We start from the raw sequence: 23,266 nt of genomic DNA, 5'->3' as shown, positions 1-23,266 counted from the left end.
GCGGCTGCGTTAGGGAGTTGGCCCCGTGATAGGACCAGAGGTGGTGAATACATGATCGAAGATGGAGCCAGGGGAAATCAAGGCTCGGACAACTTAGGCCAAGCAGACTTAGGCCATGGGAAAAAAATAAAAATTAAAAAAAAAAAAAAACAAGACACAAAACATGTGGTGGAAGCGGCCCCGGAAGCGAGGTCGCTTGCCCCTACCATCCTGCCGAACCGCAAAACGACAGTGCAGGGCAGCTCAGGCTGGCTCGCGGCCTTCCCCGCCGCCTTCCCCCGCCGCCTTGAGGGCTCAGCGGCGCCCAGGCTGTGAAAGGAGGGGCACCCGGCGGCCGTCGCACCCGCCCCGCAGGGAGAGAAAAGCGAGTGGCCGGATGCCTGGGCAGCAGCTGCCTCGATGCACCGGCGCGCCGCACCCACGCTCTCGCGAGACTAGGGGGCCCGGCGCCTCCGGAAGTGGACGAGAAAAGCTGTCCGCCGCCACCCGGGGAGAGAGCGCTGGAGGCCCGGGGGCGCAAAGGGTCTCAGCGGGGACCAGAGCGAGGCGGACTCCCGGACTAGCCCTCGGCCACGCCCACCGCGCCGGGCCACGCCCACCGCCTGGGCCACGCCCACCGCGGTCTGGGCCGGGGCCCGCTGCAGCTGCCCCTCCCTTTGCCCTTCACGGCGCCCGGCCCTCCGTGAGTGGGGCTCCTCGCTGCGCCTCCCCGGCAGCCTGCTTTTAATTTCGGCTCCTTCGCGTCCCCTCCCCGACTTCAACACCGGGGTGGCGGGTCCCGCAGTGTCCCGGGAGCCGCGGGTATAACTTGCTCGGTGTAAGTGCGAGGAATGCCGCTGGCCTCCGGGGGGCATGCCTTCTTGCTATCTATAGCTCCGTCTGCATAGCCTATATCCACCGCAGCTATTCCAGGGACAGCAACTGCTTCCCGCTGTCCCATCTCCCCATTGGTGGCTTCCGACCCGAATTCGGGAACGGGGCGATCTCCCACCTGTTCCCTTGGAACGGGCCAACCTCCAGGAGCAGAGGTGCTATTTGGAGCCGACCAAGCCGGTTGGCCTGGGGCTGGGACTTTCACCCCCCACCCACCCGGCTGCTATTCAAACGCATTTTCTGGGAGCCCACTTTAGCGTTTGGGTTTTGGTTTTTTTATTTTTAATTGTAAGACTCTATACAACAGTACTTTTGCTTCATTCATATTGTGCTTCAAGTGTGGAAACTATCAATTTGCCCTCTCTGGTCTTATTGATAAGATTCACTCTTTCTCTTTGCTCTGCTAGGGTTAAAACACATTGAGAACATGTAAGTGTGGCTGTCAGCCTTTTAGAGTTTAAGATAACGGTTATTTTCTTTGTCTTGATTTTTTTTTGTTGTGCGTTTGTTTCAGGGGTTGCGCATTTGACTGTGGAGTTCTTTTCATTCTGCTGAAAGACTTCAAATCCTCTAGAAGCCAAAATGGGACACGGTAAACAGGTTAGAATTTTACTTCTGAACGAGATGGAAAAGCTGGAAAAGACCCTCTTCAGACTTGAACAAGGTTAGTAGTAAGTTGTTTGATTAGCTCTGTCTTAATTTTTTACTTCATTGCTGTTATTGCATTTTTTAAAAACTTTAAGGTGTTTGTAATTTCCAAAGGCCTTTTGAAACTCCATTTGTGCAAAGACTGCTGTGTTCTAAAAAATCAGTAATGAAAGTTGATTTTAGTTGAAAATATTTTGTATCAGTCATGTTGTAACTGGGGTAAAATAGTCCATTTTTCTTTGCATGCTAACTTCCACTTAAGACAGAAGTTGGTCAATTCATATGTAATTTTACTTTGGTTATAGCTGTAGCTTTGCTTATTTATAGCTTCTACTCTTTTCCTTTACTGGAATTTTGAATTAGTAAAATAGATCACAGCAAAAAGTAAACTGTTATTTATGTTTATCAAAAGCCTTTCAAATGTGGAGAAGGTAAAAGCTGAAAATATTTTTTTTGCAAAATAAAAAATGAAATATCAGATTATGTCGACATATATTTGAGCTGTGATTTAAAATATCAAATTATATTTCTATAAGACTAATTCAGTAGAGGCTTTGTTTTTGTAGACTTTTTAATTTTCAAACATCAAAAACATTTCACACTTGTTTCTGTTGTATTCTGTTAAATATAATTTGTGAAATAGAAGTTTCATGAATGGAAAATAAAATGCCTTTTTATTCGTGCACCAAGCGGATGTTGTTACTGGTAGACATTTTGAGGGAATTACCCCCCCCCCAATAAATATCTCGAGTTAAATTTTTGAAAAAAATTTCAGCCATCGAGTTGCCACTTCCATTCCATAGCCTCATCTTCCAACTTTGGCAGCGAAGATCACTGAGCACTTACTCCATTTTTGGCTTTCCTGACTCTGCACTTTTCCCGTTTTATTTTTCCCACCTTCTTGAGTACTCCTGTCAATTTGGCGGAGCCTCTGGGTGCGCTTTCTCCCACACTCCTATTAACTGCATGTATCTGCGAGCAACCCCCTTTTACTTCTCTGCCCTCCTGCCCTCAAAGACGTGAACGTTCTCATGGCTTCAGCTGCAGCCACCCGCCCCCGCCTCCCCGCTAGGGGTCCCCTTTGGAAGAGGGGCTTTGAGCTCTGCTTGCTTCTCGGAAGGAGAAGGCAACTAGAATTTTTCCTCGTTCTTCTGCTCGCACACTGTTTGACTTTGGGCATGTCACATTCATTCTAAACATTGATTTCTTTATTTGTGAAATGAAGGTATTAATTTCTGTGCTACCAGACTGGGTTTTGAGACTCAAAATTAATAATGCATGACTTTCAATTCCTAAATAGATATAAGATGTTGATAGGTCACTTTTCCTATCCATTCTGGCCCTGTGCCATTAATATGCTGTAGATTCTTGGCCTTAGGCCATTATTATGACATAGAAAGGCCTTAGGCCAGCTCCACTTGGGTCTGCTTAAGTCACAACCACCCCCTCGCCATTCTCAAACCTTCTTTATTTTCCAGGTTCCCTGCTGACTTTAGTGATGTCTCCGTCTTCATAGTTTCTGAATCTAGAAACTTTGTACTCTTGTTTGATGATTTCTTCTCTTTATCTGCAATTTCTCTTTAAGCCCTATCGGTGCTTTTCCAACATCTCGGCTCTGGAAGAGCCTGCTGTGTCTCTGCCCTATGCCTGAATAGGCGTGCCAGAATAATCTTCTCAAGCCATCTCTTCCCTTTTTATTGATTGGCATCTATAAAGTCAAATTTAAACGCTTCTGCCTGGCCTCCAAGACATCCTGTAATGGGATTCGCCTTCCCCAGCCAAGACTGTGTCTGGTTGCTCCCCATGATTAGTGTCCTACACTCCTCTTGTTAATTTCCTCCCATGGGTTTTTCTCATGCTCCTTCTCAGCTTCCCCTCCTTTAGATTTCCTCTGCATCTATTACATGCCTTTGCTCTCATTCTGTGTGTTGCCTACCTCTCAGCTTTCAGCTAGGATTCCACTTCCTCCATGAAGTCTTTTTTTTTCAATCCACACCTGAGGATATGTTTATTGATTTTAGAGAGGAGGGTGGGGAAGAGGGGGAGAGATGGAGACAGAGACATGGATGTAAGAGAAACATCGATTGGTTGCCTCCCGTATGTGCCCAACCAGGGATGGAACCTGCAACCTAGGCATGTCCCTGACCACGGATTGAACATGAACCTTCTTTTCAAATCATCTGGTGTATGGGACTACATTCCAACCAACTGAGCCACCTGGCCAGGGCCTCCATGAAATCTTAGCTTAATTTTTTGTTACAGCTTTCTTTGATCTCTGATTACACAATGGGCATAGAGCAATTCAGTCCTGAGCAATGTAACAGTGTCTGTCTAAAAGCTGGTGGGTCTTAGTGTGTCCAACTCGAGTTTATGATCTAAGGATAGGGACAGCATTAGAAACCCAGCACAATGGATGAGTCCCTACTCATTGATTAATAAGTCCCTGCTGATGGATGACGCACCCACCCATTCAGGCTCGCACAAATTGTAAATCCAGCTAAGCTATTTGAGGGGGGGACTGTGAAGGGCTTATAAACTAAGAATAATGCGGTTGACTCTTAACTCTAGTTAAAATCAGTAAATTCATCCAGATAGTACCAACGAGAACATAGCCAATGTTTTGTGCAGTAACCATGCACTCATATTATTTTAAAAGATCATTGTAGTGTAGACAAGGAAGAGAAGGGGCACAGGACATGAGAAACCATTGAGAAGGCCGTTGTAAAAATACGCCCATTTAAAGAGAAGGGTCTCCCTACATCAGGGTTGGAAAAAGGGGGACAGACTGTGAGACATTTTAAAATTCATAGGACTTGGCGACCAATGAAATATGGAAACGAAACTGGCAATTTTTGTTTTTTTTTCATATTTAATTGGTCACCAAGCTTTTCTTTATTTTTCTTTCCTTTTCACTTTTTCCTAAAAAGGATTCCTCCTCATTTTTAAGGCTAATATCTCTGTAGATTTCTCTGACTCAACAAGTACAAGACCAAATAATTATCTTTTCTAGCCAAATTATAGGCTTTCTCTGTATTTTGTATCTCGTTTAGTGGCAGAATAAGGACCAAAATCAGTATTTCCCACACATGGAATTCTTCCATCCTTTACGTAGGATGGTCAAATTTCAGTTTTTACTTTTTGTAAAGAAACTATTTATACAGGTTCTTCGATTTGGAGCTTGAGTCTGTATAAATGCAGTGGAGGGAACAAAATAGAAAACTTAGTTCACAGTAATAGTGTAATCAGCCATCTCGCCGGTTGCCTGCAGGAGAGATGTTAGTGTGAGGAATAGGATAGCCACACCATGTACTGCTACGCCCCAAGCTAATTTTAGCAAACTGTGCAATTAATTATGGAATCTGACATACTCTCTGTATTCTAACGCTTCATTTACAGTTTTAGGAACTTGGATTAGAGTCTACATAGAGGCAATGTGTGCTTGGGGGAGGTGTGCTTGATTTTTATCTGTTAGGGTAGAGGAAGAAACTATAGGATTTATCTTTTCTTTTCTTTGTTTTTTTTTCCTTTTCTCTCTTTCCCTCCCTACCTATTTATATTAGTGTTAGAAAAGTAATTCAGTTTTTCAGCTATATGAATTGACACAGATAATTTCAGGTTGCGTGTCAGGTGAGTTATAAACAAAGGGACCTGTCCTGAGGAAACCATGGAGGTTGCAGGTCTAGAAGGAATTATCAGTCACACCACCACTAGTTTGCTTGCGATAGGCTGCCGTGAATTAATTATACTTTATCCAGACCAGGTTAAGTAGAGATACAAGTTATATTGAGGGGAGAGTCGTTTTGGAAAGATAGAGAACACTATACTGTGAAGGTTCTGCACGGCACACTTAGGGCAGAGGAGCCGTGCACGCCCATTTACCGCCCCAGGCTGTCAAGCTTAAAGAGGAGTGAGAAAAGTGTCTGACACTTGCCGTCAGAGATTTGTGCTCTTCAGGAATGACCCGTAGCTTTCAACAGTATGATCCTGAGAAAATATTTTTAGTAAAAATAAACACAATTTAACTAGGAGGTCAACATGAGGAACTTGACTGCTTTTTGATGGAAGTTGATGCGATAGAGAAAAATTCAGCCCTTTTTTTTTTCTGGAACGGTTCACAGAGCCAGTATCTCCAGCTTCGCAGGGCCTAGGCCGTCTGTCGCAGCTGCTCAGCTCTGCCATCGCGCCGTCCCCGTGCGGCAGGCGCGTCATTGGCGAGGGGCTGTGCTGGGTGCCCATCAGGCTTTACAGAAGCAGGTGGCGGGTTGGATGGTTTGCCGACCCCTGCCGTACAGAGCACTGTGAATACGTATTTTAGTAACGCTTCTATCGTAAGATTTTACCCATACAAAATGATTATCCTCCCCCTTTAAAAAGTTAATTAATAAAATTTTCTAATCTGTTTAAAATCTTCCCAATGAAGAGTTCCAGTTGCTTTTCAAATCATCTGTTTGATATATAAACGTGGAATATCTTCTAACTAGCTTGTAAAAACAATTGATGTATGGCAGGGAAAATATATATTTACTAGCACATTTCAACAAAAATCTTTTCATAATCGGTGGATGGGATTGAAGAGTTAATGTCATAGATTAGTAAATGTAGCCACCAACAACTCCTTCCATTGGGACTTGGGTATCTTTGTGCGGTATTTTTTCAAATCTGAGACCATTAAACCAAGTATTAAAATGTACAGAAGTTGGAGTCTTTAAATCACTTTATCACAAGATATTGAAAATTAATGAAATTTATTTAATCATATGCCTTTCCTAGACAGATACTATCAATATTGATTTTTAGTAAGTTAAAAGATCTTTCCATCTATTACTAAATAAAATCAGTTATTTAAAATATTGTTTATTTTATTTACATCTTACCCTTATTTTTGTGTTTTTATAATGTACATAGTCTATTAAATCATCATACATGTATATTACATTAAAAAATATTCATATTTGGAGAATGCTTCTCATTTCTTTTCTGAAGATAAACCACTGATCCAAATACTGTTTTAAAATATTTGGATGTTTCAACCTTTGTACCCTGAATCCTTGTGTAATTATAAAAACAATGTTTGCATAAACTGAACAGGGACAGGTTGTTTAAATATGCTCAGACAGCTAATCTCTGATATTTGTACTTGTTCAAAATGACACCATTTCTTCTGTAATGAATTTAATCATTCTTACAAAGATCTAGATACTTACGATTCTCATAGCCACTAAGTATTAAAACTTTAGAATTTAATTCTTCAATTATCTCTCAATCTATATCTTCATAATTGTAGTTCTAATTTTAAAATGATGTCTCCCTCCCCCAAGTAGAAAATGATAGAAATGTATAAAAGGTCTTTATTCTGTGTTTTTTGTTTCAAAACAAAATTGGGTTTCCACTATCTCAACAATGTGAAGCCTGCTTGTAGTGTCATATGGTGTGTGAGTGCCACCTCCATGCTGGCAGTCACGTCTCAGCCATACATTTTTTCCAGATGGATTTTAAAAAGTCTATGTAGATGCATAAAATGTAACCAAACAGAATATAAAAGTGTCCATGTTATTAAATAGCTTTGATAATATGATTTATAATGGCTTTATAATAGTCCAGCTTGCAGAATACCATAATTTACACCTTAATTTATTTACTCATTCCCATCCATTAGATATTTAGCTCGTTGTCAGTTTATTTAATTATAATAACTGAGGCTGTGATTAGCATCCTTATATATAATCTATGTTTAAATCACTGATTAATTCCTCAGAAAATACAAAGTGGGGTAAAAGTAGGTTTACAGCTATGAGTACGCAAAACACAGTTTATTCTTGTATTATTTTTTCTTAATTATTGTACCATTTTCCATACAAAAACTGTAAACCTACTTTTTGCCATACCTTGTACAGGTATATATAACATTATTGGGTCAAAAATTAGCCTTATTAACATTCTCAGTATATTTACACCAAATTGCTTTATAGGGAAATTTGTGTAATTACTTGGAAAATAAATTATTAATTTGACTGTACAGTGTGAGATGTAAAAGCGAGTCCTTGGATTTTGGCAAAGTTACTTAATAACCTCATTTGGATTATTCGTTTCTTGCTTGCTAAAGCCATTTACTATGAAGAAATGTATAGCCATATATTAATCCAATCTAGAAATATGATTCCCAGTACTTCTAACTAGATTATATTTTTTGCCAGGAATACCTAAAACTTCCATTCCCTCCTGTTATTCATATTTCAGTATGCAAAACAGAGCCTCACGTGTCTCTAAGCAATTCTGTAGAACTATTTAATTGGATTAGAGTGCATTGGAAGAGCCCAGCATTCTCTTAATGCCTTTTATTGGAACCTTCGGTCCACAGAGCATACCTCACCCAACATTTAATACTGTGGCGTAGAATTTACCCTCAGTCAAACAGCGCTCTAAGGGCTTTACTCCTACCAAAGGGCAATTTTAGACGTGACTGAAACTTTCTCTATTTGGAGATTTGCCTTGAGCCAAACCGACACTCTTTATATGTAAACAAATAATATGTAAATCACAAGTCTACTAATATCTCTGATTCATACCCACCGCAGCAGGGCCCATTGCAGCTTTCCCCTGGTTGTTGTCTAACACCTTTCTCCGCCAATGGAAAACCTGGTTCTCACCACCTTTGTTTCTGAAAGATATTCTCCCCAGGTGTAGAATTCTAGGCTGCCGGTGCTAATCTTTCAACGCCTTTGAGGATGTTGTTCCACTGTCTTCTTGCTTGTGTTATTTCCCAGGAGAAACCCGTGGGGGTAATTTTCTTGGCGCTCCTTGTGCGGGGCAGGGGGGTTGTTGACGTTCTTGGATCTGTAAGTTTATTTTTTTCATCAAATATGGGAATTGTTAACCTATTGTTTCTTCAGGTAACTAACTTACGTCCCCCTTCTCGCTCCTCTCTGTTGAGGACTCGAAGGCCACTTGAGTTGTCCCATGGGTCCCTAATGCTCTTTCAATTTTTTTAGATTCTTTTATTCTTTTGTTTCATTTTGCATAGTTTCTAGTCCTGTGTCTTAAAATCACTAACTTTTTTCCTGACACGTCTCACCATCTGTCAATTCTACCTTATGTATTTTTCATCTCAGACATTGTAGCTTTCATCTCTAAAGGTTCGATTTGGATCATTTTTGTTTTTATTTTTTATATTTCTCATGCCTGGACTTAACACGTTGAGCATGTGGATTATCGTTATGAAAATAAACGGCCTTCCTTATGTGCTAGTTCAGCGTCTGTATCACGGATGGGTCAGCTTTCATAGATGGATTATTCTCCTCGTCAGGTTTGTGTTTTCCTGCTTCTTTGGATGTCTCATAATCCTGGACGCCAGCCATCGTGAACTTTATCTTGTTGGGTGCTGGGTAATTTGGGATTCTTAGAAATGCTTTTGCTTTTTGTTCTAGAATGAAGTTCGTTGGAACTATTTTAATTCTTTTGAATTTTACTTTTATAGCGTGGTAGGCCGGTCTAGAACTAGCCTTGTCTAAGGCTCATCATTCCCCACTCCTGAAGCAGGAGCCTTTTGAACTTTCTACCCAGTGCCTCATGAATTAGGAGTTTTTTCCGTCCGCCTGGTGAAAACAAATGCCGTTTCTCACTATTTTCCTCATGGACGTGAGCCGATCGGCAGCCCGCTGGATGCTCAAGGGGGGCCTTCTTTCAGGTCGCTGGAGCTCCCCGTCTGTGCGGAGTTCTCAGCCTCACTCGCTGCTCTCATCTGCAGTCGCGGGCTGCCGTGGTCTCGCGGATTCTCAGCTCCATCTCCTCGGCGCAGGAGGCCGGTCGAGCTGTGCCTGGTTTCCCCTCCTTGTGCCTCACCTCGCAAGGTCTTCCAAGCTAGCAGGCGGGGAAGTTACAGGACTGACCTTGTTTGTGTTCCATCTCTCAAGAATCACCGTCCTTTGTTGTTTGATGTCCTGGATCATTTCATGCGTGTCGTCTGTTTTGATGGGTACTGTTTGTTAAAATATAAAATTCAGCCCCCTTGGAAGATGGAGTAATTCCAAAAATAGCTGTTACGGTATCTGGAGTTATTTTAAACATGGTTGCTAAATCATAGTTTTTGTAACTATAGCTTTGTAACATAGTTTTTGTAACTAAAACATCTTTATTTTCATGTGCTAACTAACTGAAGTCCTACAACACCTTTATCAAAATGTGCTTTCTGTTTAGGGTTTGAACTGCAGTTTCGATTAGGCCCAACTTTACAGGGGAAAGCAGTTACTGTGCACACAAATTACCCATTTCCTGGAGAAACATTTAATCGAGAAAAGTTCCGTTCCCTGGAATGGGAAAATCCATCAGAAAGAGAAGATGATTCTGATAAATACTGTAAACTTAACCTTCAGCAAGCTGGATCATTTCAGTATTACTTCCTTCAAGGGTGAGTGAGGTGTTCTGGATCTGAACAAAGAACTTAATTTATTCTGTAATTTAAATGTATCCAACTTGTAAAAAGTGATCATATTAACCATGCCATTGCTGTTTTTACGGGAATTTCTGAGCTGCAAACAGAATATGGTCTTCCAGGAAGGGACTGGAAGGCTCATTGCAGATTCAAAGTATTATTATTATTTTTTTAGATAACAGCTTAAATGCTAGTCTTTTCATGCAGCCTGATTAGAGGGTGATGTTTGCCTGAGTGTTCTTGTCACCACTGACAGGTTTTAGTACGTTTAGTTTTCCTTCAAGCAGCATTATGGGACATTATATGTACTGTATTGTTATTATATAAAGATTGAAAAAGGATAAAACTGAGCTTTCATTGGGTTTTATTACAACTTTTTAAATGATTTTATGTGCTTATAAGTACACTTTTATAAGCCCATGGAGCAGGTCACTTAGAGGAGTCAGACTATTAGAGGCGGCTCTTTGCCCGACCACCGATTGCGAAGTTGTGATTTTGTTTCCCTTTCTTAGGAATGAGAAAAGTGGTGGGGGTTACATAGTCGTGGACCCCGTCTTACGTGTCGGTGCCGATAACCGGGTGCTGCCCTTGGACTGTGTTACTCTCCAGACATTTTTGGCGAAGTGCCTGGGGCCCTTTGACGACTGGGAAAGCCGGCTGAGGGTCGCCAAGGAGTCGGGTAACGGCAGCTCCCTTTCCCCCCCTGTTTTTAAAAGTCAATGTAACCACTGCCTGTGATACAGATGTTCAAGGCTTTGATTCTCCTCTTAAGTGTGTTTCTTAGTATAGTTAGTAATATAAATAGATGGAACTATATGAAACTCTTGACACAACCATTTTTACCTGTAAAAATGACCAATTATATGGTTCAACTTAAGGAACTGTGATGAAATAAGATCACTATTGTTTCTAAGACTTTACTTTGACATATAAAAATTAGTAGTACACTATTTAAAATGTGTTGGAAAATGTATTATCTTTATATATGCACTGAGGCAACAAATACTGGTTAACTGTTTTCTGTGTGGAAGGTGTATATGGAAGGTTGCCATTCATACCAAGAGAAAAATGAGACAAGTTGTATTTTCAATAAAGGGTCACATTAATTTTCTACTTCCAAGCTTAATACAGTGTGAAGAAAGAAGTGAGGAGTTCCCCGTCATCACTGAAACAAAATCCGAGTTATTGCAGGACATAAAAGTAAGAGAGGGGACTTCCAGTCAAAACGGAAGTGTAGACAGTCGTGCTTTGCCTCCTCACACAACCATAGAAAGAATTACAACCCGATCTCAAAATTAATAACACCCAGGCCTGGCGAAAGCGGAGCTGCATGGAAGTCCAGTAACCAAGGATTTAAAGAAGACACACTCCTCCGGCCGGGCGGGAGAGCCGGGGTCGCAGACATGGGCGGGGAGGTGGCAGTGGCCGGGAACGAAGAGGGCCACCTTGGAAGCCGGCGCTCCCAGCCCAAGGACGGGCCGCGCAGAGCAGGGCTCCAGCGTCAGGAAGACAGATCTCCATTACCTCTGGCTGTGAAAACCAGCAGGAGGTGGGACGGCAGAGAAAACGGCTGGATTTCGCCACTGAAAGGGCCAGGGTCTTCGAATGTACGCACACCCGCCCACGCGCTCCAGATTCACCACCCGGCGGACCACCAGAAGCCAGGTGGCGGAATTGTCCCCTCTCAGGCCTTCCCAACACAGCCACAAAGGGGTGAAGCGGGTGCCCCCCCCCCCGACAGTGACCTGAGGCTCCACCCCACACAGTTTACAGGTGCCTTTCCTACAGGAGGCCACGCTACTAAGATGGGGAATCAAAGCAGCTCCACTGAATACACAGAAACAAACACAGGGAGGCTGCCAAATTGAGGAGACAAAGGGAAATGGCCCTAATGAAAAAACAGCACAAAACCCCAGAGAAAGAGCTAAGCAAAATGGAGATCGCCAACCTATTAGATGCAGAGGTCAAAACACTAGTTATCAGGATGCTCAGAGAACTCCTTGAGTACAGAAAAAAAACAAAGGAAGAAATGAAAGTCCCACTAAGTAAAATAAAGAGTAATCCACAGGAAACCAACAGAGAAGGAAAGGAAGATGGGATTCCAACCAACGTATTGGAATATAAGGAAGAGATGACTATTCAACCAGGAAGAAAAAAAGAAACATGAATTCAAAAAAATGAGGACAGGCTGAAGAACCTCTGGGACATCTCCAGACATACCAACATCAGAATCATAGGGATGCGAGAAGGAGAAGAGGAAAAGCAAGAAATTGAAAACTCATGTGAAAAAAATAATGAAAGAAAACTGCCCTAATTTGGTGAAGGTAATAGACACACAAGTCCAGGAAGCACAGAGAGTCCCAAACAAGTTGGATCCAAAGAGGCCCACACCAAGACACATCATAATTAAAATGCCAAAGGTTAAAGATAAAGAGAGTATCTTAAAAGCAGCAAGAGAAAAGCAAAGACTTACCTACTAAGGAGTTCCCATAAGACTATCAGCAGATTTCTCAAAAGAGACTCTGCAGGCAAGAAGGGAGTGGCGAAAAGTATTCCCAGTGGTGAAAAGCAGGGACCTACAACCTAGATCACTCTCTCCAGCAAAGCTATCGTTGAGAATTGAAGGGCAGAAAACGTGCTTCCCAGACGAGGGAAAGCTAAAGGAGTTCATCATCACCAAGCCATTATTACATGAAATGTTAAAGTGACTTATTTAAGAAAAAGAAGATCAAAACCATGAACATTAAAAAGGCAACAAATTCACAACTATCAACAACTGAATCTAAAAAAAAAACCCAAACAAACAAAAAAACCTAAGCAAACAACCAGAACAGGAAGAGAATCATAGATATGGAGATCATTTGGAAGGTTATCAGCTGGGAGGGGGAGGGGTAGAATGGGGAAATAGTGCAGAGATTAAGAAGCATAATTGGTGGGAACAAAATAGACAGAGGGAAGTTAAGAACTGCGTAAGAAATGGAAAAGCCAAAGAACTTACACGCAGGACCCAAGGACATAAACTGGGGGTGTGGGGTGGCTGGAGGGAGGGGGTATACTAGGTGGAGGGGAGCAAACGGGGAAAAAATTGGGACAAGCGTAATAGCATAATCAGTAAAATATACTTAAAAAGTAAAATAAAATAAAAAACAGGAGAAACACATGCCGATATACTTGCATTGGGTAGATTTTCTACATGTAAATATATCCATTCAACGAACGTGCATCGGGCCGCTGATGGTAACGAGGCGCTGCCTGTGATTTTCTTGAAACACATCACCTCGCTGTCTCTGTCTCTGTAGGACCACACCCCGCCCTGGGAGACTTCAGTGGCCTTGCTTGATGTCACTTGTGGTACAGCCCAGATTTGAACCCACGTGTTTGACCCTTTTGCTCGTACCATGGTTGCCGTCCTGTTTAGAATTACCTAAGGAAGTTGTATGGAGCTTAGTTTGAGGTGTGTTGTTGTTGTTTTTACAGCGATCTCTCTTTATTTCCTGGCACTGCAGGCTACAACGTGATTCATTTTACCCCGCTGCAGACCCTTGGAGAATCGAGGTCGTGCTACTCCCTTGCCGATCAGTTGGAATTAAATCCCGACTTTTCAAGACCTAATAAAAAGTACACCTGGAATGATGTTGGGCAGCTAGTGGAAAAATTGAAAAAGGAATGGAATATTCTTTGCATTACCGATGTGGTCTACAATCATACCGGTATGAGCTTCGTTAACTACTATTAGTTGTGACAAAAATATTCTAATTATTTCATTCTTTGCAGTTTGAGACGACATTGAAAACACAAATGACGCTTAGGTGTCCTTCCATTTAAAAATCACTTTCTAGGATACCACTTCTTTCTTTTTCTTTCAAAGAACACTAACGTGTTAGCTGAATACATAATCAGTGTGTACGCACCTGCATGCGTATCAAGGAGGGACTAACGGGGAATGGCAAAGGCGGCAGAGGCTGAATTGCAGGAGGATGAGAGCGTGGCACACGGTGACGGTTGGGAGGCTGGGAGCAGCCGCGGCCGCGTGCCAGACGCAGCGGTTTGCAGCGTGTGGGGAGGAAGTGGAAACAGATAAGCTGGATTTTCCAGACACTCGTTCTTGATACTAAGAGACTGTGCAGAAGTTAGAGCAATAACTTCTGAGACAGGATATGTGTTTTTATTCTTAGCTTTGGAGAGATATGGTATGTCTTCACTGCCCCCACCCCCAAAGAGACACAGGAAGAAATGAGTTTGCAGAGGGAAAAAGGAGCGCGTGGCCTTTGAGGTGCGAACGTTAGGGTTGGAGAGAGAACCAGAGAAGGGCCCTCTCACCTGGGAGAGCAAAGGCAGGAGAGAATGAATGGAAGGGGAGGCCAGTGGCCTGCCCTAGAGCGTGGCCGCCGACGCTGGGCAGCCTACACCGGAGCTGAAGGCGCGGGTGGCTCTGTGCTGTCACGCAGGGCCAGAGCTTGAAGCTGAGGCAAGGGAAGGATGTCCCTTGGGCCTCGAAGGAGCATTCCAAAATAGAGTTGACTCAGGGACCATCAAAACAGGCTGGGGACAAACCCTTCTTAACCCCCCCAACCCCCGACAACAGGAAACGTGTTATTACAATGGTGTTGAGAAATCAGTGTTGCATCCTGTCTACTAACGATGAAAAATTCCTACAACAAGAGGAAAATGGATGGTGAAGTGAACAATGGGGTAGCAGAGCCAAAACTTTTTTTTTTATGTTCCAGTGTCATAAAATGCTGATGTCTAATATATAAGAAAACGAGGGGTCGATGGTGACATTCTCTTTTACCTTTAAACCTAACGTAGACACTACAGTTTATTACAGGATCTTCCTTTGTGTTTCCTTTTTCTTTAAGCTGCTAACAGCAAGTGGATCCAGCAACATCCGGAGAGTGCGTATAACCTAGTAAATTCTCCGCACCTGAAACCTGCCTGGGTCTTAGACAGAGCACTGTGGCACCTGTCCTGCGACGTGGCTGAGGGGAGATACGGGGAAAGAGGGGTGCCCGCTTTGATCGAAAACGACCACCAAATGAACGTGAGTGGGCACAGAGGAGTGTTGCGCTAGCGCACGGTCCCCGAGTTTCTCAAGGGCAGACGAAATGTGTGGTTGACGGTTACTTAGAATCTGCCCGTTGATGTGCTAAATAATACTTGGTAAAAAGATTTTAAATATATACCTATTTGTTATCTATTGACATTTTTCAGTGCATTCGAAGAATAATTTGGGAGGAGGTTTTTCCAAAGATTCGGCTCTGGGAATTTTTCCAAGTAGACGTTGACAAAGCAGTTGAGCAATTTAGAGGACTCCTTACACAAGGTAAATTAGGATCTACACTACAGTGCTCCTACCAGTTTGAAGAAATTTACCATTACTCCTCTTTTCTCTTGATTAACCCATTATTAAATTTGTTATACGATATTTGCGTTGTTTTGATACTATACAACTATGCTTTTGGAAGCTCTCTGATAGAAGAGCGTGTCATAATAACGTGTAACACGGTTATTTCCTTTGAGGACTATTTCTTATTCTTGGTTCCTTTGTACAATGCTTAGAATACGGTAGAGCTCAACATATATTTAAGTGCATGAACAGGAGGGAAGTAGAGCAGATTATTTCAGCTACAAAAAAGTTTGAAACAGGCTTTGACGCAAAATTGTCATAGTCTTCTGTTGGTTAAAGTAGGGCTCCTGGGGTCGAGCTTCTGCCATTAAGGCCACCCAGCCCCTGGTGAGGCTGCCCCAGATGTTAGCCAGTAACAAAAGGTAAATGAATCACGAGTTAAGGACGTAACTAACCGTATGAAGCTGGGCACTGTGCTCCCGACCAAGTAGGAGAGGAGAAACGAGGCTAAAAGAGAAAGCAGGGTGTTAGGAGGCGAGTTAGGCAGCCCGTATGGGCTGTGTCTGCAGTTAGTGGCTCTTGAAGTGGGGAATTCTCTTCCTCGACCAGATGCCAGAGCTGGCGTGGGACCCGGCAACCAATGCCGCCTTCCAGGTCGGCGTGGCCCGAGGTCCGCGAAGTTCAGGGTCGGGGCACCCTCCAGCTTTCGCAGCGGTGTAGCGTCTTAAAGCATCGGAGTTTTGGTGTAAACTTCCCCTCGTGTTTTATTTTACTAAATGGCTTTTATCTTCTATTTGCTCTGATATTTATAAGCTCTATTGTTTGTATGCCATAATGTGTGCTCACAGGAAAGAAAAAAAGAGCCGAAGAGTGCAAAAATAGAATAGATAAATAGGATGTGTGACTTCCTCTCCCCCCAAACTCTTCTTACAGGGAACTTACCGATTGTTTCTTTTCAGAGTCTTCTTGACAGAAATTCAAATTTTAAATGCATTTTAATATCACGTGTATATAAATTATACATTCTCTATTTAGATCTATTTTATACACACACAATGAGACTGCAGCATACAGACCATCTAACAACTTGTTCTTTTAGTTGAAAATATGATTTTACTACAGCCAATTACTTCTTCTCAGCTCTAGATAGCAAGGCAGTTTTGACGTACTTGAATTTCTTTAGTCTTAGATGGGCTGTATTTTCATCGTTCCTTCCTTCTTTCATTCAGTACGTGTTTGCAGACCCACCCACTCAGTAAACGCCGGACCCTCCTCTGGGCTCGGGGATTCAGGACCGCACACTCTTACAAGCAGCACTAGAGAAACTCCGTCCTCATACATGTTATTTTTACTTGCTTATGCTGAGTAAATCTGTAGGCTGAATTGTCGGACATAGACTTACTGGGTCGAAGGGTACCTAATTTAATGGTAAATTTGCAATAGGTGTTGTTAAATTGCTTTTTCAACACAAGTTGTAACAGCATATGTTGTCACCAGCATTAGATAACCATGAATCTTTATAACCTTTGCCAATCAGGCGAAATAGTTCTCGTCTTAATGTGCATTTCTTTGCTTGTTAGTGAAATATCTCTTCACGGTGGCCATTTATAGTTTTTCTGTTAATTGTCTATTTGTGTTATTTCTCCATTTTTCTATTGGGTTGTCTTTTGGATATTGATTTATTATTATTGGCGATTCCTTATTATACTGGCCTCAGATATATTCTCCTCATATGCTGCTGACCTTTTAACTCTTGTTTATGGTGGTATTTTTTTTCCTCTGTAGTCAAATTTGTCAATCTTTTCTATTAAGGCATCTGATTTCACATCACGCTTAGAAAAGACCTTCCATCGACATTCTATGCTTTCTTCTAATGATCTTATATTTTACACTTGATATTTAATACACCTGAGGGTTATTCTGTGTATTATAGAAAGAAGCTACGTAACTTGATTTTTATTCAGTAGAGATGAATGGATGGTAATCCATCCTTTCACGCGGATTTGGAGAACTGCCGTAACACCTCACAGTGTATGTAGTCACATACCAAGCACGCGCGGCACGGCTCTGCGATCTGTGCTGCTCCAGCGTCTGTCTGTCTGTCTGTTGTCCTGTCAATACTGAAGACTGCTTTATAATTTATACTGATTATGTAGCTTTTTCTCTTTTTCAAATATTTCTTGGCAGTTTTCATATAGTTACTCTTCCAGGTGAACCTCAGAAACTAGATTTTTAGGAATCTATACTTTCTCTTACTCTGTCTGTGCTTTCGTGAGCCGTGTCCAAGTCCCTTCAGGAACATTAGTGAGTTAATGTAAAATCCAGCCCAGGAGAGGCAGTCGTGCGCCTGCACCTGATTGATCAGGAGCACACTCCCGAAAAGGACTGAAAATTCCCCTCATAGAACATTGATTCACTTTTTAAAATTTTATTATTATGCAAGGCATGTGCTTGTCGGTAAAAAAAAAAAGAAAAAGAAAAAAAGTATCACAAGCAGCCTGTGTGCCCTCAGGGCCGCAGAGAAAGCCGGGCTGCCCGCAGGGCGTCCCTGCTGTGAGGGAGCAGGAGGCAGCCTGGCGGGGAGCTCCTGCGGGCAGCATGTTTGGTGCGGAGCCGGGCAAGAAAACTTGCACCAACGTTCCTGTTGCCCTAAAAATGGACAGAATGAGAGGAGACTGAGGCGGCAGACCAGTGGGACTGGGGTGGGACTGATAGGAACCCCCGTGGCCGCCTCCTATAACGTTCGATTCCCTCTCTCTCTCTTTGAATCTGTCTCTCTCTGTCTGTCTGTCTGTCTCTCTCCCTGTGTGTGTACCTGTGTGGGTTAGGAGGGGAGCAGGAGGCTGGAGGCGGAGGTAGGAAGGATGCTTGTGAAATAAGCATTTGTTTTATTTTCTAGGAAAAAATGACAAACTACTCCTTGGAATCCGTAACAGTTACAATTTCCCCTGTGGATTCGCATTCACGATATCTTCCCTCCCCCGCCCCCAGGAAATAGGAAAATAACAACCAAGCCCGATCCCCAGCAACACCTCAAGATTCTTCAGGACCCCGAATACCGGCGGCTGGGCTGTACCGTGGACATGAACGTCGCACTGGCCACCTTCATCCCCCATGAGTATGTCCTGCGGGCTGTGAAGTAAAGAATAATGTTACTTACAAAGCTTTCGGGCTGGTGTTCTTTTCATAGTGTTTATAAACGTTTGGATAGAAAGTGAAATAAAGTAACTCGCCATAGTTCCAGTACTGTGAGTACGCAGCATGTCCCCGTTTTTCTGTATGCTGGTCCACGTTCCTGTGGCTGTAGGTAAAAACGTTTACAATGGGATAACTTCTTCAGCCATTATGAAGATTCTCATGAATGTATTTAAAGACTCTGTGACCCTTGTTAGAAATTTTTTTCATTTCATTAAATTTTTTTTTTTTTACTTTAAATACATTTTTACTTTTCAGTTACTCTTGTCTTACAATATTATGTTAGTTTCAGGTGGACAACCCCATGATTAGACATTTGCATAACTTAAGAAGTGATCAGCCCCGTAAATCCAGCACCTAGCTGGCACCATGCAATAAGCTGTTGCAATATCGTTGACTATATTCCCTAGGCTGTATCTTATGTCTTGTGACTCTTCTGTAACTACCAACTTGAATTGCTTAATCCCTTCCCCTTGTTCACCCTGCTCCTAGAAAATCTTTGAACTTAGAACTTGCCGAAGCATTAAATAATAGGTTTGTATTGCTCTGCCTGCTCTAGCCAGGGGCCAGCCGCAATTGACGAATGCTGCAGTTGGTTCCGGAAGAGAATCGAGGAATTAAATTCAGAGAAGCATCAGCTCATGAACTATCACCAGGAACAGGTCTTACCTATGTTTCAACTCCGGGTTGTTTTTTTTCTGAATCTTAACACTGTGTGTTGTTGTTATTGATGTAACAAAATTTAATGTTTTCTAGGCGGTTAATTGCCTTTTGGGAAACGTGTTTTATGAGCGACTGGCTGGCCATGGCCCCAAACTAGGACCTGTCACTAGAAAATACCCTTTAGTTACCAGGTATTTCACTTTTGTGTTCTTCTCATTAAAGGTTAAACATTGTATTTAACTTTTCAAATTAGCCTCGGTGTTTCCTTTAATGTGTGACTTCTAGTACATTTCTTAAAGGGGAATCAGAAGTTCCAATCTGGTTACCAGGCTTACTATTCATGGATTTTGTTAGGCCGGTCTTTAGTTAGAGACGCTGTCAGTAATGGGAAGGAATTCATCATTGCTCACATTACTGTGTCTGGAGGGCTGGTCCTTACTAGTGATTTCAGTGACAATCAAATTGAGCAAACACTGAGCTCTTTTCAACTCGTGCAGCGACGGTGCAGCACGTAACATCAGGACCTCAGCGAGTGTATTAGTAAATCATGAGACTTTGTACATTATTATTTAAAATGTTGACCAGATACATTATAATGCTACCCCTTCATCCCTCAAAGTCTACGAGATTTACTCAAAAAGTCCGCCGAAGGGTTCAAACCCATGTTGAAATTTATCTCCCACGAATGGTGACAAACTAGTCTTATTTATTAGTTCACTGGGGAAGAAATGTCACTTGCATGGTGCTCGTTCAGTTGTCCCCAGCGAGTGTCTCCGCGTGGATTCAGTGTCGAATTCTCCCCCACAGATACTTCACGTTCCCGTTTGAGGGCATGTCCCGCTCGGCAGAAGAGTCTCTGCTCCACGTCCCAGACAAAGCCTGCTTTCTGATGGCGCATAACGGCTGGGTCATGGGAGACGACCCGCTGCGCAACTTCGCCGAGCCAGGTCCGTGCGCCGCCGCTTCTGCCAGTCTCCGCGGCCAGGGCAGGGAGGGCCACGCAGGCTCAGGCGGTAGACGGCTCGACCCCGCGGCCCACACCCCGCCCCCCCTGCATCGCCGAGGGGGCAGGACGCACGGCTCAGAGGGGAGGCCGGGCGGAGGCATGGGGCTCACCTCCCCGCCCCAGCCACCTCCTCACACCGGACGGCTTTTGTAGATCTGGCTCTTAACTGGGGTTGTGCGTAAGACTGCAATTCGGCAAAAGTCCATTCTGCGGCGTTTTTCAAGCCCCTTGGAACCGCTGCTATTGCAACTATTTTGCCGCAAGAGATGTTTTCACTCATTAGACAGAAGCATTCAGCTACTTGAATAGCAATTAAACTGGAAGCTCATTGTTTCTAGGTTCCCTCTCACTTTTTCCTAACATCCCATCTTTCTTACACCTATTTTGTTGCTGGGAAGAATTTACAGGAACCCCATTGCTGTGTTTATTTTAACATTTCCGGATGAGAAGTCTGCTCTAGCGGCAATCGGCCTAAGTTTAAAATCTCATTGAAAAGGAAGGGATGTAACTTTGGGCCTAAGCATCTCGGCCCTCTGCTCTCTGGCCCTTCTAAAGGAGAAGAGCCTTCCGCTCCATGTCAGGGATTTACGTCGCCCGTTGACGACAAGGGGTGGCAGGTGGGAACGGAGCTTTCAGTGCTTTTGCTGGAACTGTAGCTTTAAAGGACCAATGACATGGGTCTTACTGTTTTCCTTTAAGAAGCCACTTGAATTTTTGACTTAAGCTAGAGACTATAAGCTAGAATTTTTGCAAAATAGATGATATACATTAATATTACTCTTTAAACACTTTATCCCAAACCCTTTCAGGATATCATTTCAATCAATGTATACCTGTGGTCTGTGGTGGAAATAGTCCATGTGATTTAAAAACAAGAGCGTTTCCTCGAAGCGATTCTTTTTTTCTTTTTTTTTTTCATTGTACTTCTGACATCGCTGAGAGCGAGCTCCTTTCTAAACAGGGTCAGAAGTTTATCTCCGGAGAGAGCTCATCTGCTGGGGAGACAGCGTGAAGCTGCGCTACGGGAATAAGCCGGAGGACTGCCCTTACCTGTGGGCGCACATGAGGAAATACACGGAGATAACGGCGACCCATTTCCAGGGCGTGCGGCTGGATAACTGCCACTCCACCCCCCTGCACGTGGCCGAGGTACAGGGGGCCGGCGCCCTCCGGGGGAGCTCGCGGTCCTCTCCGGGCGCCCCTTCCCGAGCGCGCGCTTGCCGGCGCTGCTGGGGCGCTGCTGGGGCGCTAGCGGGGCGCTGCTGGCCCCGTCGCGTAACTTGCATAATTCTAACAGATTCGGTTGATGTGGTTATTATGGAATACTGGGCTATAAAAATGTTTGAGTTAAGATTCTTATTCTAATTTAGGGAAGGAGATCATATTGTCGCTTTTAATATACATACAACCATATTACCACCTATCATTAAAATATTGTTACTATTTAATATTACTAACTTAAAAGAATTCATGCTATTAGGACCTTAAAGTAGCAATAAAAATAATATTTCTATATTATTAAATTTCGGGATAATTATATCATGTTTTAATATATTTAATTTTATATTAATCTTAATATAATTTAATGTTAATTGCATTAATCAAGCTTATATAATTCTAATATAACTAATATATAATTAACATTTATAAATTATAAATATTAATGGTCTTATTCTTGTTATTTTTAGGTTGCCTTCAAGATATTAGTAGCCACTGTGAAGTTGAATAGCTTATTATTAATTTATAGTGATTATTTAAACACTAACATTATAGCATATTGAAGTTTTAGCATCCCTGATTCAATTTTTTAGTAATTATTTATAAAAATATAAGTGTGAACGTAAAGCATGTCTATCCCTCCTTGGGCTTTTCTCAGTGACTTTAGCAAGGCCACCATTTTCAGCCTCATCTTCTACCTAATACAGCTTTGTAACACTGATAATTTTCATCTTGTTTCTAGATCTCTGATAGCTTTCTAGTGACAACTTAGTGTTCTTTGGAAATGTGTGCTTATCTGAAAAAAATCTATTCTATAATTTTAAAATAGTAGTAATAATGTATGTATTCCCAGTCCTGTGATGGAAAGTTGATTTGATTGGGAGGTATTTGGTGATCATTAAGGTGGCGGAACATTGTTTAGCAGGTTGATTTTTTTATTGCACCTTTAGCAACAGCAAAGAAATACATGCTTGTAAGACTGTTGTAACATTCTAGCACAACAGAAAATTAAAACCTAATTTGTTTAATTTTAAGTTACAAAACTCTCTAGGATCCTACTTGATAGAATTTCAAGTATTTTATTAGCTTTTGTGCAAACGTTATGTTCAAAATTTTGGAGCCAATTTCGTTTCTGATTAAGAGTTTACCATCATCCGTGGGAACAGCTGTCTCGGTCTAGTCAGTCCGATCTTTGCAGCGGCTGCATGACTCACCAGCAGGGACTGTATCAGTCATAGTGAGCTCTTATTGCCTGGAAATTCGAGGTCTTCAGAACAAATACACATGAAACAGGGGGTGCCTAGCAGAACTGCAGGGTTACGGTTTACACTTTTAACGCGACGCTAACATTTTTCTTTTTTTCTTTTTTTTCACCCCTGTGTCCCTGTTATCTTTGCAAAACCTAATCTTCCTTTTAACTATTTCATTCTCTTTATAAATTCTCTTGCATCTTGTGTATATTGGTCTGTTTTGTTTTGTTTTATTTTTTTACTTATGCACAATTACACTCCTTTGGAAATCCTCCTGGGATTTCCGTTTGTCTCGCTACATGGTATTTTCCTGTCGAATCCATGGCTAGCCTTGCCTCCTCTGCTTCCCTCCCGTCTTGTTTTCTCTTCCTGTTACATTTCTGACTGTGGTTTTTACAGTACATGTTAGATGCGGCAAGGAAATTGCAACCCAACCTGTATGTAGTGGCAGAACTGTTCACAGGAAGTGAAGACCTGGACAACATCTTCGTGACGAGACTGGGCATTAGCTCCTTGATCAGAGGTAGGCTCGCTGAAGCGTCTCTCCCACCTAAAACTCTAGCTTTCTGTTTCAGCGGACTAAAAGGCATTTCATAGCTCTGTGTATAATGTTTAATAATTTTCAACACAGTTCATGT

General features: G+C 42.5%; 1 protein-coding gene across 1 annotated transcript in view; it reads left to right on the top strand.

Annotated features, from left to right (window-relative positions):
• The first annotated feature begins 1,036 nt into the window (after positions 1–1,036).
• Positions 1,037–23,266, top strand: part of AGL (amylo-alpha-1, 6-glucosidase, 4-alpha-glucanotransferase) — a 46,504-nt gene continuing 24,274 nt past the window's right edge. Inside the window, 14 exon segments of the mRNA XM_054564903.1 lie at positions 1,037–1,302; positions 1,388–1,457; positions 1,459–1,537; positions 9,715–9,925; positions 10,462–10,628; positions 13,456–13,659; positions 14,809–14,990; positions 15,161–15,272; positions 18,288–18,414; positions 19,051–19,153; positions 19,248–19,345; positions 19,962–20,101; positions 21,122–21,309; positions 23,028–23,151. Of these exon segments, the coding sequence (XP_054420878.1) occupies positions 1,301–1,302; positions 1,388–1,457; positions 1,459–1,537; positions 9,715–9,925; positions 10,462–10,628; positions 13,456–13,659; positions 14,809–14,990; positions 15,161–15,272; positions 18,288–18,414; positions 19,051–19,153; positions 19,248–19,345; positions 19,962–20,101; positions 21,122–21,309; positions 23,028–23,151 (1,807 nt within the window). The 5' untranslated portion in view covers positions 1,037–1,300.

Source organism: Pteronotus mesoamericanus, unplaced genomic scaffold (genome assembly GCF_021234165.1).
Source record: "Pteronotus mesoamericanus isolate MK-2021 breed Mesoamerican mustached bat unplaced genomic scaffold, CSHL_Meso_final scaffold_99, whole genome shotgun sequence".
NCBI classification, from domain to species: domain Eukaryota; kingdom Metazoa; phylum Chordata; class Mammalia; order Chiroptera; family Mormoopidae; genus Pteronotus; species Pteronotus mesoamericanus.
Note: the sequence above shows the minus strand (reverse complement) of the source record. Positions and strands in the feature narration are given on the sequence as shown.